The sequence below is a fragment of the Polypterus senegalus genome, chromosome 3 (assembly GCF_016835505.1).
Source record: "Polypterus senegalus isolate Bchr_013 chromosome 3, ASM1683550v1, whole genome shotgun sequence".
Classification (NCBI taxonomy): domain Eukaryota; kingdom Metazoa; phylum Chordata; class Cladistia; order Polypteriformes; family Polypteridae; genus Polypterus; species Polypterus senegalus.
Window position 1 is genome coordinate 113,163,707 of NC_053156.1, and position 19,963 is coordinate 113,183,669.

The 19,963-nt window shown below is 35.0% G+C and overlaps 1 protein-coding gene across 1 annotated transcript in view; it reads left to right on the forward strand.

Moving 5' to 3' along the window:
• Window positions 1-19,963, forward strand: part of LOC120526593 (dynein heavy chain 5, axonemal-like) — a 259,504-nt gene that overhangs the window by 168,909 nt on the left and 70,632 nt on the right. The window contains exons 55-71 of the mRNA XM_039749755.1: window positions 961-1,025; window positions 1,102-1,308; window positions 3,780-3,930; window positions 4,123-4,237; window positions 4,328-4,426; window positions 5,560-5,645; window positions 6,233-6,376; window positions 7,804-7,878; window positions 7,959-8,129; window positions 10,867-11,019; window positions 11,517-11,624; window positions 12,561-12,721; window positions 12,945-13,131; window positions 13,332-13,439; window positions 15,823-15,962; window positions 16,294-16,425; window positions 16,644-16,845. Coding sequence (XP_039605689.1) covers window positions 961-1,025; window positions 1,102-1,308; window positions 3,780-3,930; window positions 4,123-4,237; window positions 4,328-4,426; window positions 5,560-5,645; window positions 6,233-6,376; window positions 7,804-7,878; window positions 7,959-8,129; window positions 10,867-11,019; window positions 11,517-11,624; window positions 12,561-12,721; window positions 12,945-13,131; window positions 13,332-13,439; window positions 15,823-15,962; window positions 16,294-16,425; window positions 16,644-16,845 — 2,304 coding nt within the window. The remainder of the gene's footprint in view (window positions 1-960; window positions 1,026-1,101; window positions 1,309-3,779; window positions 3,931-4,122; window positions 4,238-4,327; window positions 4,427-5,559; window positions 5,646-6,232; window positions 6,377-7,803; window positions 7,879-7,958; window positions 8,130-10,866; window positions 11,020-11,516; window positions 11,625-12,560; window positions 12,722-12,944; window positions 13,132-13,331; window positions 13,440-15,822; window positions 15,963-16,293; window positions 16,426-16,643; window positions 16,846-19,963) is intronic.

Genomic DNA, 19,963 nt, shown 5'->3' on the forward strand with positions numbered 1-19,963 from the left:
GACTTTTGGTAGTGGGGGGAGATCTGACTACATGTAGAAAACCCATAAAAACATAGGCAGAATGTGCATAGACCAAGCAGAATTTGTACAGAGAACTGCAGTTGCAAGGCAGCAGAGTTAACAACTGGTAATTCTATTAACATTCCAGTTTGTTTTAAAAGAGACAATAAACATTTAGGAAGGAAAAATGTTTTAAGTTCTGCCAAGTTACTTTCTGCATTCTTTCATTTGCCAGTAAGTAATTAGCACAACCATCACCATTTTAAGATTCTGACTGTTAAGATATGTAAGAGGCACAATGTCCTGGAAGACAAAAGGAAATATTTATAATAGTTTTATTAAATAACTTTAGGGAATGGAATATAACAACAAGGGAAGGGCAAGAACATAACCAGGGAGTAGGTGACAAGTTTGATTACCAAAAATAAAATGGAAAGAAATAGGAGAAAACAAAAACACTAAGAGAAGATCATAATTGATAATTGAAAGAAAAGAGGTTGTTAAGTTCTGCCCCAAACTAATTTGGATTTCACTCCCCTAACTCACATTACCTCAATGTTTGGTTTGATTTTTGTTTGTAGTGATTATCTAACACTAGGATACTGACTGTTTCATGCTTCCATCTTACATAGACAGAGTGTGAAGACAAAATGCATCACATGATCTACTTGTAATGTGACTGGCAATAGGCAAAAGAACAATAAACCATGAAAACTGAATAGAAAATGGCAGTGCCTAAGAAAACCAAACATCCTAAAGCTGGCATTGTAATTATGACATTGTGATAATGATAAAAAGGTATCAGCAATGAGAAATGTACAAATGAAAATTCTTAAAATGCAATTAAAAATCCAGGAAATCAATATCACAGATTCATTACCATGACTTTGACTGCATTGGCTTTTAACACCAAACATGTAGAACTGTTCTTAGCTCTAACTGCACTTTTTCTTAATTTAGGTTTTATCAAAAGTTTTCAACACTGCTTTGGATCCCATTTTTAACTATGTTCTTCGGGAGATAAAGTAAGTCTCAAGACAAAATGTTTTAATTTGTTGATATATTAAGAATATTATTTTTATAAATGTTGTACTTTCTTAGGTACCCCATTCCTCTGACAGAAGTGGGCCTTTTTCAAACAATTTCTAACCTACTTGGAGCCATGTTGAATGACAAGGCACAAAGCTTAGGAGGTCAACTCCACATTGAAAGACTCTTTCTTTTTTGCCTCATATGGACAGTAGGAGGACTCTTGCAAGATCATGATAAAAAAAAATTCAGCGATGTTTTAAAAATTCACTCCACAAGGTAAGTATATGTCCTAATTCTAACTTAATGTGACATGCAATATAATATTGTGCATAACAGGTAACAAGGCACTGTCTTTTTATATTCACTCACTTTTTATCACTTATTCATTTATTCATTAACTTTACGTCTTTCCTCCAATTCAGAATTTGTAGGCTGAGATATATAATTTGTACCATCAAGGGTACACCTGAACAGGCTTCCGGTCTATAATAGGGAATGCTAACACATATACATGCACATACTGATGCTGGGCATAGAATATTCAGAGTGACTGATTACCATGAACCACACATCTTCCCAACATCAGAGAAAAATTTTAGTACCCAGAGAAACACCCATACAGACAGAAAGAGAACATGCAAGCTTAACATGGTTAATGCACCTGAGATTTGAAGCCAGTAACCTACAGTTTTTCCATCTCAAGGCACTTTACAAAGCAGGCAGAATTTCAGTTGAGTGCATAAGGAGAACTAAGTACAGTAGAAATCAATTCAGATAGATTGATTAGTTTGTTCTATAGTGTGACTGTTCCTTTTAATAGCTAAATGTCTCTGGGACTACAGATATTGCGGTAGATCCAGGTTTTCTCTAAACAAGTATGTATTACAAACAAGGCAAAAAGAAAGCTGACTCCATTTTGTTAGAAATTAGCCACCCTCTTTTTATTAAATTTCATTTTTTTTGCCACCAGGCTGCAAATATAGGCTTCTGGGGGTAAATAAAACAGATTTAAGAATTTATTCCCAGGACTATAAGAATTTAAAATTCATTTACTTACATACTTGTAGGGATGCTCCTGAATTCTGAATTATTATTATGGTGTACACTGTTAAGATTTTTTTTCTTTTTTGTGCTAATTTCAAGTATGTGTACTTATAACATTAGTTGCCAGTTGTTGTGTCTTTGTTTATTTTCTGGTATCTGTGTGACAATGCCTTCCTTATGTTTTGTACTTTTTGTACAAAAAAAATTTCCCTCTGTGATAATAAATTCTACCTATCCTATCCTATCTTATCCTACTCTATATGATAAATTATACTCAAAAACAGATAAGAAAATAATGTGCATTTAAAACTAGATTTAAAGTAAAACAAATAATATGTCTACTATACTTTAGGATTGATAGACATGTAAAGTTTTGAAACAATAAAGTGAATTGAAGTGACGGTAGAGTAGTCAGTGGAAGAATTAAATAAGTATATGAATAGGTTACCTGAAATGTAAGGAAAGAAAACATGCATTTTTGAACATTAATGGTAATGGTGTCTAACAGGCACTCCTATACACGGTACGTCAGAGAACATGGGCTAAAAAAACAAAGTAAGCCTCTATTTCAATTTTCAAGATTGAGGAAATCTGTTAAAGATCTGAAATGCCAGAAACGTTAATGCTGAAGAAATAAATAGGTAATGAAAATGTAGTGCTTTTTAAGTTAGTAGCAGAATTATGAACATTATATATAGTACTAGGAGTGTGCTTCGTTTGCTTTCAGTGCATGATGGAATTTTTTGTTATATATACATGTACTGTATATAATATATTTTTTTTACTTATTCACATTAAATTGTTTGTATTAATGTGAGAGTATAATTGTTGTATTCTCCTAATGAAGAGGGAAAAAATTATATATAAATGTATAGTAAATCACGCACGGTTTTGAAGAAAAATGAGCTAATCTTTACATATATATGGAGTAGACATGGGAAGTCAATGTAGGTCAGTCAGTTGAGGGAATTTTTTGCATGTGAAGTGGAGAGAGAGAAGAAGTTTGACACTAAGCAACATTCTGAGCTCACTGTTAGATGTAATTCCAAGACTGATTTGCTCAAAATCAATGAATTAGCAAAGCTTCTTGAAATAGGCATGAACCCTGTCAGGGAAATGTTAATTTATTGAGTGTATTCTGCTGTATGAAGTTATGAGAAATCAAAACACTGACGTTTCTGCAGCAGGCAGTGAACATCTCTGTTCATCCATCAGTATATGAGTGTAACATGCTGTCAAACTGATGTATCAGGTATCCAAGTGGCAACATATAAATTTTAAAGAGAAATACACATTGTGGGGACCCTTAAGTGTCACAACAGTTGAGATGCTGCAAAGAACTGGGTTCATCTCCAAAACAACTATGAGTCAGCAAAAAGGTATCTGTTAATTTGATAAGAAACAGACAGTAAATGTGGTGTAATCTTTGTAGAACATCATGGTGGCATAGTGGTTAGCCCTTCTGCTTCTCAGTTTAATAGTTCTTGGCTCTAATGCTGGTTGAGTTGCTGTCTATGTGTGAGTGTACCCTTTGATAGACTGAAGCATCATCCACAGGTGGTTTTTGTATTGCATGCTTTGTTGTCAGGATATGGTCTTCCTCAACTCAGTACTGGAATAATTAGATTAAGAAATGGATATATAAGTTAGCAAAAAGAATGACTGTATCCCTGTAATGTTAGCTATCTTTTTTTCTGTTTAAGTTTACCAGACTATGATGAAGAGATTTCAGTTTTTGATTACTATGTTGACGAGTCAGGAGAATGGGAGCTTTGGACCTCACATCTCTCAGAACAGAACCGTGCAATTCATACAGATGTTCTAGGTGAAGTGTTTATTGAAACTGTGGACACGGTAAGTAGCAGACACATGAGAACAAGTAATAATCCATTTGGTATCAAGCCTTTAAACTAAAATGCTTTAATATCTTTCAAAATATCATATATAGGTTATTCAAAATTATCATTAAGGAAATATAGAGGACATTTTACATTATCCAGATGTATTTATGTTTTTAAATTTGTCAATTTGCCTTTAATCCACAAGCTAGCAGTTCGTACCTTCATGGAATATGCTAACATGGCATCCCAGAACATCCTTTTAGTAGGTCCACCAGGCTGTGGGAAGACAACATTGCTCAATGATTTTATCAGCGGGCAAGGTATGCTGAATGGAATATTTAGAAAAATTTTCTTTTAATTTGCTGTATACTGTGAGTCTTCTTCTTATTTTTTTCTTTTTACCCATTTAGAAAAAATCAATGCATTAATTAAAAGAACAGTATTCTGTGCAACATCAAAAGCTAGAAATCTTCAACAGATTTTTGAGGAGATAATTGTTCACAGACAAGGTGCGTGCTATTTTCCACTTTTATATAATGTACAGTAAGTACTTTGTTCAATGTAAAAAATAATATTTCAATATTCATTCAGTATGATTTATGTTGTTATAGAAAAACACTGATAAATATTTATTCTCTTTTTAATTATAAAATTGTTCAACGGATAAGTACTCATTTAATAGTGTTAAGGTGCCAAGATATAATACTATATCAGAATACATTACAGCTTTTTTTAAATTTATTTATTGTACAATTGGAGCACAACAACAACAGCATTTATTTATATAGCACATTTTCATACACATAATGTAGCTCAAAGTGCTTTACATGATGAAGAAAAGATAAATAAAAGACAAAGTAAGAATTAGAATAAGACGGCACTAATTAACATAGAATAAGAGTAAGGTCCGATGGCCAGGGAGGACAGAAAAAAACAAAAAACTCCAGACGGCTGGAGAGAAAAAGTAAAATCTGTAGGTGTTCCAGGCCACGAGACAGCCCAGCCCCCTCAGGGCACTCTACCTAACGTAAATGAAACAGTCCTCTTTTTATTTAGGGTTCTCTTGGAAGGACTTGATGATAATGGTCATGTAAACATCTGGCTTTTATTTAATCCATCAATGTAGGACATCACGGTGCTTTGATTAGGTGGTAATGGCGCAGATCGCCACCACAGAAAGTAGCAAAAGTGACTTGCTTAGATTCACACAGTAAGTCAGAGATGGGGAACTGTACCCGTAGCCTTATGAATAACAGTTCATTGCACTGGTCAACACAGTCAACTGTCCTAACAGTGGATGTCACAGTCAATGAGTGGCTAATGACATTGACCAACAACTTCAGAGAATGGGGGTTGTTTCCCAGCCAGATCACTATTTGTGTGGAGTTTGTATATTCTTCCTGTATTTTTGTTGAATTTCTCTAAATCTTCCCAAATCCCTGTTAGACTATATAACTAACCATTAAATTGGACAACATGATAGGGAGTGAGGGTGTTTATGAGAGTTTGTTCTTCCTTGCCATCAAATACTGTTTCAGTAGACACTGTCTGCCTCTGCCATGATACATTGGAAAACGTTCAAAAACAATCAATTACACATAAAATAGCATATTCTGAAATATGAATCTCCTTTTGTTGATAGGTTTTGTTTATGGTGCAAGAGATGGGAAAACCTTGCAAATGTTAATTGAAGACATCAACCTTCCAGAGTCTCAATGCTGTGGGGAGGTATTGTAGCTTCTAACCCCTATGTCTCTGTATATTCTGGTGGAAAAGGTGAAAATATTATGATACGCTGAAATTTAAATTTTGAATGTTTTGATGGTTAAGAAATTTTTGTTTTCAAAAAAGTAGTGCAGTACAGCAGAAAATACAATAAATCCATGATTAGATACAGCCTGTGTCATACACCAAAATAAGATCTGTTATATGGAAATTACAGTCCACAGTGGCAGGGGAAGTATGGATCTAACACTTGATGGTAGGCCACTAAACTTATGTAGGTGACCTTTGGTCTTTGTATGCATTTCAAAAGTTAATCCAAAGATCTACAAAAAATCTTAAAAATAATATACTATATGTCTAATGCTGCACAACCTCAGTGATGTTTATGTTTAGAAGAAGGTGTCTGAGCACAATTACATGCAAATAATGTTTTACTCTTATTTGATTACATATTATGGGCTATTCTTAACAAACAAATTAAAACCTTTGAAATACATTATTGCTGATATTTTGGGAAGAGTAAGACTAATTTCTAGAAAATATCAAAGATCAGAAATTTTATTTATAGTATTTTCCTTGTTCCACATTAGTTTTTGAGACAGATTTTGGATGATAAGATGCTACTGAAGCTGAACAAACCTTTTGAATGGCGGCTCATCACAGATCTTGTAGTTCAAGCCACCATCTCTTTGCCTGAATTCCCAAATGACAACAGCATTTCTAAGAGGCTTTTGGTAAGTGCTACAGCTGGGCCATTGTAATAAACTTCATTGTGTGGGTCTTTTCAATACTTCAGAATAAAAACTGAAAAATGTCTCTGGCCTTCTGACACTCTGATTTGATCAAGCAGGTTTGAGAATATTAAGTAATGATTTTAGTGAACTTATTTCTAGTTTTCCTGTTATGAGCTTATTTCACATGAATACATACTACAGTATATGGTTAAAATTAGGGCAGCATGGTGGCACAGTGGGTAGCACTGCTGCCTCGCAGTTAGGGGACCCAGGTTCACTTCCTAGGTCCTCCCTGTGTGGAGTTTGCATGTTCTCCCAGTGTCTGAGTGGGTTTCCTCTGGTTACTCCGGTTTCCTCCAACAGTCCAAAGACATGCAGGTTAGGTGCATTGGCGATCCTAAATTGTCCCTAGTTTTGGGTGCCCTGCCTGGGGTTTGTTTCCTGCCTTGCGTCCTGTGTTGGCTGGGATTGGCTCCAGCAGACCCCTGTAACCATGTAGTTAGGATATAGGATGGATGAATGGATGGTAAAATTACTTTAACTAATGACACTCTCCTGTCTAAAGAACATATTTACTTTTTTCATTACCAAGAATAAATAATTCCTATACTGATATTAATTTGCTTGCTGATGTGACACCTTTCTTAAATGGACCATGAAGGAAGGGAATCCTTTCTTTAACAGTTAATACATGTCTAAATTAAAAACATATCCATCTGCAGTGGCACACTCAACTTGGATACCCATATTGTCCACTATTGGTACAAGAGAGAACAAGAGCCTACAATATGATGAATTCCAGATGTGTGACACTCACTGAAGCCACTTGAAGGTTAACACAGTAAAGTAAATATTAGTTTAGATCAAACTCACACCACACTAAAATGGAACTCCAAATCTTACACTAAAGCATTGGAGCTAAAAAAACTGGTGCCAGAGTGCAAATGAAAAATACATTTTTAGTAATGGAAAACAACAAATATTTGAAGATTGGCCATAGTGGTAATGAGAGAAAAAAAATAAAGCTTGAAAATTAGTATTACCCTTGAATAATACAGTGATGAACTTGGAAACATGGGGCAAGAGATTACTGTATATACAAGAGTATGCAGTTTTATCTTATTCATGATGTGTATTTCTAGTATGTTAGCCCTCCCCAGATGCTTGCCCTACAAAAGGATGTTAATGGGAATTGAGGTATTAATAAAGTATCTATCTATCTATCTATCTATCTATCTATCTATCTATCTATCTATCTATCTATCTATCTACATAACACAGTACATAACACTTTTCAGAAGAAAAACTAAATGAACACTTTCAAAGATCTGCCAGCATGATTGAATATTAACAAACAAATGTTAATAAATATTAGATTATTTGATTTTGTATATTATTAATTCTAACATATTTTCAATTATTTCCAGAGAAACTTTGCAGTGTTATACCTCCCCTCTCCTGAAGGAGCAAAACTAAAACAAGTTATATTTTCAGTTCTACAGGTAAGACGTATAGTACATCATCCCATATTAATTATTTGCCAAATACTACTTAAAAAAATGCTGCATACTTTTTTTTGTAGGCAAATATGGAGAAAAATAATGCTCAGCAATTGGATAGCAATTTACATGCAGCGCTGGTGTCTGCTTCGTGCAATCTTTTAGAATCCGTCAAGTCATGCCTTTGCAGATCAACAAGTCCAGGAAGACAACATTATCAATTCTGCTTAAGAGAAATTGCTAAGACTTTCCAAGTAAGACCTTATACAGTAGAATTCTACAGTTTTTGGCACCATTTTGATTATTGTTTATGGTTTCTTAATTATTATTATTTTTATCAATACTAAGAATTTTTAAAGATTTTCACAAAAATGCACACATTTACAATCATATTTTTCAGAATACCATTTATGGGATATGAATGCCTCTTTTAATAATTGTTTTCAAAGCTAGAAACTATATCATTATAAACTCTCTTGGTCATCAAAGGAAGTGTTATATCATAGTAGATACTGCTAGGATTTTCCAGGTTAAATAATTTAGCTTGGAGCATCATAGAGACTAAGTGTTGCCAATGGTTATAATGTACTACAGCAAAAATACCATTACCATGTCTACAATTTACTGTTCACACTGTAAATATGAATTCATAAATGAGAGTGGTACCCATTTCATTTGATCAGGTACTGGGCTTTCTTTTTACATTGTTTATCAACAAACAACCAGTCAATATAGACACGAGGCAGCTCTTATGGAAGATCACCTTAGGGCTAAGTTAACGAAATGGAGTCAGAAGATGAAAGCACCAAAAGAAACTAGTAGAATCATTATCACAGGACCAGACTATTGTCTTCTACCAAGAGAACTGACAGGAAATGGGTCAGCAAAATCAATGCTAAACTAATTTCTTAGTCAGACAAAACATTGGAAAATCTTCCATCCCCACCTTGTTTTCATAATTCCTTACTAGATATGAAGAAAGATGTTATTTTCAAGAGAATTCAATATTTGGATGCATGATGCTAAGTGTGTCCATCTCATATAGATTAAGTGTGGTGACACTAGGTCTCCAGGTCATGTGGCCAGCAGCAAATACAGCAACAATAAACAACATGGCAGTAGTCATTCAATAAAAGACACAAAATGACAGCAGTCTTAAGAAAAACAAAATGGTGTCTCTAGAAATGTTAGAATATGTAAATACACAAAATCTAAAAATGTTAAAATTCCAAAATGGCGCGAATAAGCTAAGGAAGGTCCAGAACACATATTCACAAAAATAGCCCTTACCATCACTGTACAAAAATAAGCTGTCAGTAGTCCATAACCTTAAAAAAAACTTGATTTTGCAAGGAATATATGTTCTGCGAAAAGATTATTTTATCACACAGCCTAGTTTTAGCTCAAAAACACAGCCACACTTGAAAAGGCACAACATGGTGAATGCTTAAATGTTACAGACAAATAGCACTTAGCTGACCCTAGTAATTGTATCCAAAAAGCTTGCTTATGTCCACCAATGTCAAGTAATTGTTTTCAAAACTGTTCAAAAAATCCACAATTTTAACTGTTTTCTGAAAAATAAGTTTTTGCACAGTGTTCACAGTTCAAGAAGACAAACTGAAAATTATGAAAATTTATGCTGCCGCATGTTTCACTCTACCCAATTGTTGCATAAAGCCCTGTGTTCCCATTACTAATACTGTTCGTAATCCACTTGCCTGCCCCTTTATTCCCACCTAAGTATACATAATTTTGTTATTGGAAAATGCTTCCACCTAATAAAATGGAAACAACTGTATAGCAGGTATGGTAGGTAGCAGACATTTAAACCTATCAAGGGCTGCATGTTTACTTCCAGTGTTCTCTGATGGCCATTTTTTCATTTTAATGAAAGTGTATCCTCTATGTTTAGTTTCTCCCCTTCTTAAACTGGGCAGTCCCATCACACAGATGTATAAGGATTTTAGATAAATTTACCATAAATATATTCCATTTGTCACATCTTTTGAGGAAGAAAGGATTGGTTTATACAAAATCTCCACATAGACAGTGCCTAGGTTAATACCAAGAACTCAGGATTATTGGAACAGCAGAGCTAAGCTATCCAATCTGTTACCTTTCCAAAAAATTTGTCTTTAATTTTATATCACGCCATTAACAGCATGAACTACCACAATGTGCTTTATAGAGATTAAAGTACATTCACACATGTATACCACAATACAATAAAATGAAAAATGGAAAAATAAATACCAGTATAAACAATAGCACAAAACACAGATATCAGAAGTAGCTCAAAAGTAAATAGTGGCAGTTAACACCTTTTGTGCATCATACATATAGGCCATTGTTGAGAATCATGAAGGAAACTTTAGATATTCTACTCCAGCAATTATTTTCCAAGATCAAATGTAAGGCTGTCATTACTAATAGCTCTAAATGTGTCCATATTTCTGTCCATATTTTGACCACAACAAGCTATCTGGAATGTTTTTCTCTCTCTGAGATCTTAGTGATTCTATTTCCTATGTGCATGCAACATTTACAGAATTCAAATTTGCTGTGCAACAGTCACTTTTTTCTGTTACTGTATGAGTTAATTTAATTGTGCTAAAATATTACTCTTTATAGATATCAAGTAGCTTATTGATAAATTCTAAATCTATTTCTGTTTTGCTGGTTTGCTGATTTGATATAAGAGTTCTCTTCAGCCATATAGCTCCTTAGTTTATTTTGATCCTAAGAGAGTTACTGAGGTGCAGGTAGACAGTTTCTTTTCACTCTCTAATACCATGGTACCATGGTTCCCTGTTTTCTGGCCTGTGTAACTCACATACAGTCCATGAATGGTTTATTAACCTGTGGTAAGCTGGTGTCACTTGCCCCCCTCTCCCTAAGTATATTTTTTCCTGTGACCTTCTTTATGAAAAAGTACTTTCTGATGATAGTTACAGTATATACTTTTGTTGTTAATTTATTTATTTTTAGTGTTTAAGTAGATTGTCAAACAAAGATCGCCAGGATGCAGACTTGGTAACATCATTTTGGAAGCATGAAATTAAACACATTTTTGGAGACCGACTATGCCAGCACTCTGATCTTAGATGGTTTCAGGAAAATCTCAAAAACATTGAGGAAAAGGTATCATGATAACGTGTCTGTTGTCAAATGTGTCCTTTTGTAATCTTGGGTTGAGCTACTTTATGAAGAAGTAAAATTTTAATTTCTGAAAAAGCCCAGATAGGAAAATTAGAAATGTATGTGATTTATAGCTTTAGTGACTATGCGGTGTGTTATTATTAGATTCAGGCCATCACACTAATATAAAGTCAAAACTGTATAGTCTATAAATGACATGGAAAAGAATAATCATTGATGTAGAAGTAAATGCACATCACTTCACATTATTTCTACTTTAAAATATTTTATTAAACATTGAAAAGCATTAGTAATGTATTTAAGTGTTATGGTAGTTTAAATAACTTGTTAGCAGTAAGTATTACAGTGTTTATGTAAACATTTTAAATCCTCTGGAGACATCCTAAACTAATTTCTTAAGGATAAAGCGCTTCTGAATATGTTTTTTAATGTAAATTGTTGTCTAACCTTCATTTTATTTTCTTTTGATGTTTACATAGCATCTCTATGGTCTCCAATTTAACAATTTGCATGGCAACTTCATAACATTTCCTATTGAAGCAGAAATATCTAAAAAGCCATTTGGAAAAAGTGACATCAAATTCCAGGTAATGAGTCAATTTTTTAACATTTTCAAACTGCAAGATTCAAAATGTTATAGTTTACTGATAGAGAGGATTTGATATTAATAGGAAGGATATGTAACCCCTATAGGAATGTATTTTATGTCATTTTATCACCTCACATATATATTACAGTTGTTAATGAATAGGTAATTCTGTATTCAAAACACAGTGCAAAGTCAAGCTATAAATAAATTCATTTTCACTGTAATAGAGAAGAGAGTTTACATTCAGGAGTTGAGTGCAGAGACCAAAACCCCAGAAGAAATAATCATAAGGTGAGAATTCTGGAGAGCCAGCACTTAAACCTGAATGGACAGTAATAGAGAGATATATATTAAGTTGTGTATTAAGGTAAGGTGATCAACACAATGATAATGTTATGAACAAATCCTCATCATCTTCACCTGTTTAATTACCATTTTCTAGGTTTACCCAAGTTAGTCTTTTCCGCCCAAATATTTTTCCACCATATTCTTAATTGGTTTATAAGAAAGTTTAATATGTCAAACTTTGGTTATCCTGAAAACTTACCAGCAGAGTGTTTAAGTCTTTTTCAGAAATGAAACTAAAAGTGTAAATTTTATCAGTTATAACACTTTATGTAAAAGGTATATCTTAATATCTTACTTGGTCATTAATGTACATAATTTGTTTTTAGTATTTCTAAAACTTGTCCACTAGCAGGTTAAGTCAATGTTTTGAACTGAACCAACAATTGCTGTGCTTTGCTGTTCACCTTTTCAGTCACTAGGCCATTTACCTTTCCAAATATTGCTGTTAAAATTAATTTTAATAAGTATAGATGCTTTGCATAAAATAGCTTTTTCAATATTATTTTCTTACGGATTAAATATGTAGAAAATCCAGTTGTCAATTGATAACCTGTTTTTGTTTTTTGTTTTTTTTTTAAAAACACAGCTTCAGAGGGTGGAGCAAATGCATGATGTGCAGAGCTATGTTCGGACTTATCTACAGCAATACAATGGAGAGCTGGAAAATGACCCACTGCAGGTGGAGCTGTCAGAAAACACATTAGCCCTCATGGTCAGAATTCACAGAGTCTTATCTTATTCACACAGGTAGGATAGATAGATACAGTAACTTTATTCTCATTTAAAAGACTGTAGGAAATGCAGGACATGTGCCTGTAATTAAGAAAGAATGGGTATAGAAATTACTGTTACAATTACATAAAAAAATGAATAAATGATATTTACACAGAAAGACCCTTTATATTGTACAGTATAACACTAACATGTGATTACTATTTTTAAATGTTGTCTTTTTATTTTACTTTCACAGTGGCAACGTTGTTATCATAGGTTCTCCAGGAAGCTACCTAAGGTCACTTCTAAAACTTAGTCTCTACATTGCTGGAGTGCCTCTTCTGCAGTTAGACACATCACATAAAGCTAATTTCTTCAGCTGTCTTAAATTAGCAATCCAACAGGCAGCAACAGAAAGCAAGGCCTCTGCTCTACTGCTGACTGTAAGTCAAGTCATACACAGGCTTTAAAGTAGACGGTTGAAAGTGAAAGCATTTGAAAAAATGAACCCCTTACTGTTTGCTACAGAACTAATTATTATGGGAGAAAACAAGCCATATGAAGACTGATATACATATATTTGCAAATTATATTTATATATATTTTGATTTATACACATTGTTTATTGATTTATGTTTTTAAGGCCAGAGAACTTGAAGATCCATTCTGCCTGGATATTGTGAATAGCATTTTAATTAGTGGAGAATATTCATCCCTATTCTCTACAGAGGAAATGCAAGATCTTGTAAAGGTAATGTTATAGTAATTTGAAAAACTCTGTATCATCACAGCTCATAAATGTGCAGAACCTTCAATTATTTGATGATGTACTGGTTGTTTCCTTACATCTTTCAGATTATGAGATTGATTGTCACAGTCTAAAATCCACTCTTTTTAAATTATACCTTAAGGAAGTTAAGGTCAGACATAAGATGTACATCTTTGAGCTTGAATGGTACTATCTGCTTCAGCAATTCTACTTTACTAACAACAACACTAACCTGTAATCTTTTTCAGAATGTTGTACTGTTTCAGTGAGGCTTTAATGCCTGATCTTCTTCCTTCCAAAAATATCAAGAAACGAAGTTTTCACTTTAAATGATTTCCTTGCTTAAGTAGCCTACATCATTCCTCAGCTTGCTTGATCAGTTTTTGAATTTATAAGTACTACTCTTTATGGTCTAAAATGTTTTTCACAGTTTTGTATATGTGTCTGTTGGAAGTGTACCTAAAGCATTCAATAAATCATGATGGCTAAGAAAATGGATTTGAAATCTTGCTTAGCCCAAATATGATCTTATTAAAAAAGTGTAATAATAAATGTGTCTAGTCAAGAATTGAAATTGTTTTAACCTTGATGTAAAAAGTGATATTACTAGTCTATACCATATAATCACCTTAAAAGAGGCAAGGATTTAGCGAAACATCACTCTCCATGGTTATTTTTTAGCTGCAAAACAGAAGAATACCAATATTTAGTGTATTTTAGTGCTTTTTGTTTTGTATATAGTTTGGTCCTCTTCTTAGATCTCAGTCTTTTGACTTCTATCTCTAACTCTCTGTCTTTCTTTCACATACACTGCAGGCATAACTACAGTATTTCTTTTTTACTGTACCACATTAATCGACTCCCCCAACATAGTCATTCAACCGAACACCTTCCTCGCTCGCTCTCTCTCTCTGCCTTTCTTAGAGACAACTGATATCTTACACATCTTCCCAGTCACTTCTTCCACCAAGAAAGTGTGGAGGCTCAATTTGTAAGTAGCTCATGAAGTGGTAGTTGGTGTCTTAAGTGATAGGGCTGCTTGCATTATGCCTGGATCTTATTTGTGGATTTTAGTGCTGCACTTAATACAATCAAGCCAGAGCTTCTCCACAACAAACTTCTCAGTATGGACATAGAAAGTTAGAGATCCAGAGACATGTGGCATAGTCTAAGTATCAGATGTCAAATAGTGAAGATGGGCGATTATCAGTCAGGATCTTTGACCCTGAGCCCACTCTTTTTCTTTCTGTACACCAATAACTACACCTCCAGTGTCCAATCTGAAAAACTAAAATTTGATGATGACACCACCCTGATTGGCCTGATCACAGATGGGGATGAGGTGCCATATTGGAGGGAGATGGATTGTCTGGCCAGTTGGTGCAAACTCAACAATCTTAGTTTGACTATCTTTTAAACTTTTAAACAGTAGAAGTGATTTGTGGATTACAAAACCCTCTGCTGCTATGCCCCTAGGTATAAATGATGTCACAGTCAACTGGGTGGAATTATTTAAATTACGTTGCACAACTATTACCCATAATCTGAACTAGGATGAAAATATAACTGGTCTTATCAAAAAAGCTCAGCAGCTGCTGATTTTCCTTCATCAACTTGAAAAGTATAAACCTATCCCAGTTAGTGTTGGCACAGTTATATAGAGTAGTTATTGAAAGCATCCTCACTTTCTGCATAACTATTTGGTATGGCAATGCATCCCCCCACTCCAAACATAAACAACATTTATTCAGATAACAGAAATAATTGTAAGACTGAAACTGGACTCCACTGTATACATTACAGGATCAGAAATATAAGCAAAGACTACACTCACCTGGGCAACCATCCCTTTTGGTTATTACCATCGAGGAAACTACTGATCACTAAAAACAAGCACTACTAGACATAGAAACTGTTTCTTTACTGCAGCACTCACTATAGTTAAACACTATCTTTGATTTTATCTGTCTGTTTGTGATTTCTATTCTCCTCCATTCACTATAAATTATGCTTATTTTTATAGGACTTTCCTAATATACAGTATGATTTGGCAGGAGAGCAATTTTCATTTAATATATTGTTTTATATATCTGTCTTTATTATATATAATGTTGTGATGGTGTTATGTATTGTATATTGTGTTGTTTAATTCTGTGTACATTTATATGTGAATGGATGTAACATCAATTACGTTGCAATACGTTAGCAATTACGTTGCCTGGCAATAAAATGAAAAATTATGAAGGATTTAGTTAGTTAATTAGAGCCTGCATTTATGGAACAATGTTGTTGAAAGATTGATAAATGAAAGTTGTATACAGTAATGGTGTAGCTTGTCCTTAATACTTCTTTTGGCTTTATCTAGATGTTGAACTCCTCAATTCAGAGAGAACAACCACTGCTAGTATACGACCCATATAACTATCTGGCCTCCAAAGTGAAGTTGTACATTCACTTCCTGATATGCCTACCACCTCACCATAAACTTCTGGGATGTGATTCACAGTGAGTAGAACCCGTACAACGACTTCAAATTTAATTTAGATTTGCTGTTCCTAGTATTTCATTTTGTTTATTTTTCCATTTTCCATAATTTATTATTTTACACATTAAGCTTTATAAAATGTTAAATGGGAATGTAAATGCTGCAAATATTCTAGAAAGAGTAAGACTGAATATCTGTTGTCTACCATAAGGGTTGATAATTAAACACCATTTCATATTTCTGTATGCAGAAATTTATAGATTAATCAGTTTCTTCAAATATAAAGTTAATATTTATTTTTTTCTGTGGAACAGCTATCTCACCTTTTTTGACTAACTGACCTTTTTGCAGCAAATACCCTGGTTTTATGTCTGGATGTCACGTTATATGGATTAATGACTGGTCAAAAGATGCTATATACGCTGAGGCTGCACATTATATTGGTGAACACAATATTTTGGATGAACACATAGAAGAAATAAGGTAATTGCTACTTTCCCTTTTTAGCTACTTGCTTCACTCTTTCTTAATCATTTATTGATTATTCTGCATTCACAGTACTTGTATTTTATATAAAAATTATTTTCCTTAAAATTCACAGCTTATCTGTGAGGTCATTACTTTTTCAATAAATATGCAACTGCTGCTCTGCACAAAGATGGTTAAATAAAAAAATGCATGTACTGTTCTACCTGCTTTAGGCAAACTGTTGTAAATGTGATGACTGCGATTCATCGTGAGATGTTATTAGGACTCCAGCAGATCCCTTGGGCCGGAAATGACACCCCAACTGTAACACTAACCACATACAGGACGCAGAAAACAGAAAAAGACAACAAAGAGGCTGTTATTGCAGAAAGCACGACTGTGCCAAATTTGCCATATTCAAAAGCTATTGTAAAGGTAATAAAGTTTAAACATCTGTTGGGTCCTATTAAATTATGATATTGCACAGTTAACTTCACAAAATTACAAAAATACCTACAATTTTATTTAAATATTTGTGTTGTTACTGTTACATGAAGCCATACATCAAGCTATAGCATAGAGCTTCCCAATGAAAATTTGATTAGTGTTATATGGAACGGTTGAACATTTCCATTAATTCTCATAGTTTTATGGTATGGCCTTAGTGTTGGGAGAATTTCATATATATCTATACTAATAAAAGGCAAAGCCCTCACTCACTCACTCACTCACTCATTCACTCACTCACTCACTCACTCACTTACTCACTCACTCATCACTAATTCTCCAACTTCCCGTGTAGGTAGAAGGCTGAAATTTGGCAGGCTCATTCCTTACAGCTTACTTACAAAAGTTGGACAGGTTTCATTTCGAAATTCTACGCCTAATGGTCATAACTGGAAGGTATTTTTCTCCATTAACTGTAATGGAGTAGAGCTGCAAAGGCGTAGGGGGAGTTTAGTGTGACATCATCACGCCTCCCACGTAATCACGTGAACTGACTGTCAACGCAGTACGTAGAAAACCAGGAAGACCTACAAAAAGCACTTAAGAAAACATGCATTATATAATTGAGAAGGCAGCGAAACAATAAGAAGCGAGCGAGTGGCATATACTACCATATTCATGAGTGCTGCTACCTCGGAAAGAAAGTAAGGTGTAAACCTAAACTTTAAATTAAGTTCATAGACAGGCTACCGCTGGCGTTTCACATGCCCACAGGTAATGCGGGATACAAGTTTAATGAGAGGGCGCGGATATAAGCGAGAGTTTTGATCACTTTGTAACTAAGTTAAAATTGTAGGTGAAGGGGTGTGCTTATGCAAATTCCGAGACTGTGTTTGTGGGGATTGACAGTTAAAGGCGGGTGGGGTCACGTCATCATCTCCCTCCCATTTACCTCAAGTTAATACACACCTGTCTCTAGAGTTTCTCACACTGAATCCTCCAGGCACTACTTACAAAAGGTCACATTGACAATCGTGTTACGCTATTTTTAAAATCTTTCCTTTTCTTAGCACAAGCACAGCTGAGAAGCTTCGATGCATGTGCTCCATAACGTTGAAAAATAATGCATTTAATCACACTTTGCATTACAAGCAAAGGGAGCTTTTGTCAATGCATGATTTCCTTGTACACCGATTACATTGATCAGCGCATCCCGATTCATTTTACCCTCGCACCACCTTAGTTTGAGAAGAAGTATGAAAAATATGAGGTTAACACAGAAAAACAGATCACCAATTCAAGCTTTATGAATAATCGATTCGCCATCAATAATTGTTTTGGTAAAGCCATCCTCCTTCCATTTTATAATTTTTCCGCCACTAGCCATGATTAAATGAACGGTAAAAAGTAAGAGCAAGCGAGGGTGACTTATTTAGGCAGGAATATATATGATAGCAACACTCATGACAATGTCAATCATGTTACGTTATTATTAAAATGTTTCCTTTTCTTTTCATTACTTCTTTAACACACTACTTCTCCGCTGTGGCGCGGGTATTTTGCTATATATATAATATATGAATGACCTCCAAAGAGCGCTGAGACTTTTGATATCATGAGCGTGTCTGCAAAACTGGGTCTCCTGCCCAGCAAAAGTCGAGCAGCCAGCGCGCGTGCATAGCTGTGCCGGCCTTTGAGACGCTGACTGCGCTTCTGCCTTAAGTCAAAGTGAGCACTTTTAATTTTTTTCATCCTCCCCTGAGCTATAGCCCAGACAAGTGCAAACACGGGACCCCTTTTCTACACCACGGCAAAATAATATTAAGGCGATTCACACTTTCTTTTGCACGTATCGATTATCAGGTCCTCAGCTCGGATTATGAACACACGCATACGAGTGGAGGACTCACAGTGCCATCACAGCCGATTAATGGCGGGGCGTCATCACCAGTCTACACAAGACCCACCGCGACTGTCGCCAAAAGGCGATCATAACGTCAGCGAACACATCTCTCTATACTATATAAAAGAAAAAGGCAACTTTCCTTTCTTTACACCTTTTTTCCTTTTATCCCAAACCAAAGCCTTTCTCTCTTAACACTGCAGAGGACACAAAAATAATTTTCTTTAATTGCCGGTAAGGCACATTACCAGAGGCACAAATTTGAACGTTCACATAGAAAATGTAATTTCTATACCACAGCCGTCGTGTAGCGCCTTTCAAAAGGGATCTACTACCGAGAGATGATCCATATACATTTTAGCTGCTGTTAGTTACTTGCCTGTTTTGTTACACAGTCTTTAAAATGTAGTTTACCCGAAATCACTCCAGTAGTGCTCAATGTACCTGTACTTCTTAAATCCTCTCACACATTATATCTATATCTATATACACAGTGGAACCTCGGTTTGCGAGCATAATTCGTTCTGGAAACGTGCTCGCAATCCAAAGCACTCGTATATCAAAGCGAATTTCCCCATAAGAAATAATGGAAACTCAGATGATTCGTTCCACAACCCAAAACTATTCATATAAAAATGATTAATACAAAATATAAAGTAAAATACATAATACAAATTAACCTGCACTTTACCTTTAAAAAGAATCATGGCTGGTGTGAGTTTCTAAACTCATGTGGGATTCCACCCAAAGAGACAACACGCGGAAGAGCGTCCCAAAGCAATCGCAGTCTCCTAGCGCTGTAGCAGTTCGCCGTATAAGCGCATCCAAAAAGAACGCAGACATGCTATAAGCGCCTGTCGTCAATGGGTCATACAAGGAACATTATAATGATCCCGGTACAATAAATAACAGCGCTGTTGCTGTTTCAAGCTGAATAAAGCTGGTGTTAAAGTACTGAGACTCAGCTTCGTGTTTTGGGGACTCGCACTTCACAGCGCACACACACACAGTCACAATGCTGTAGTAAACAGATGTTGACTATATGAGTGAGACACACAGACTCAGACGGAGAATAGGAGATGATTGCCAGAGAGCGAGAGACACGCTGGGCGAGCGAGTGAGTGAGATAAGGAGAGAGAGAGAGAGAGATGCGCTGGGCGAGCGAGATAAGGAGAGAGAGAGAGAGACGCGCTGGGCGAGCGA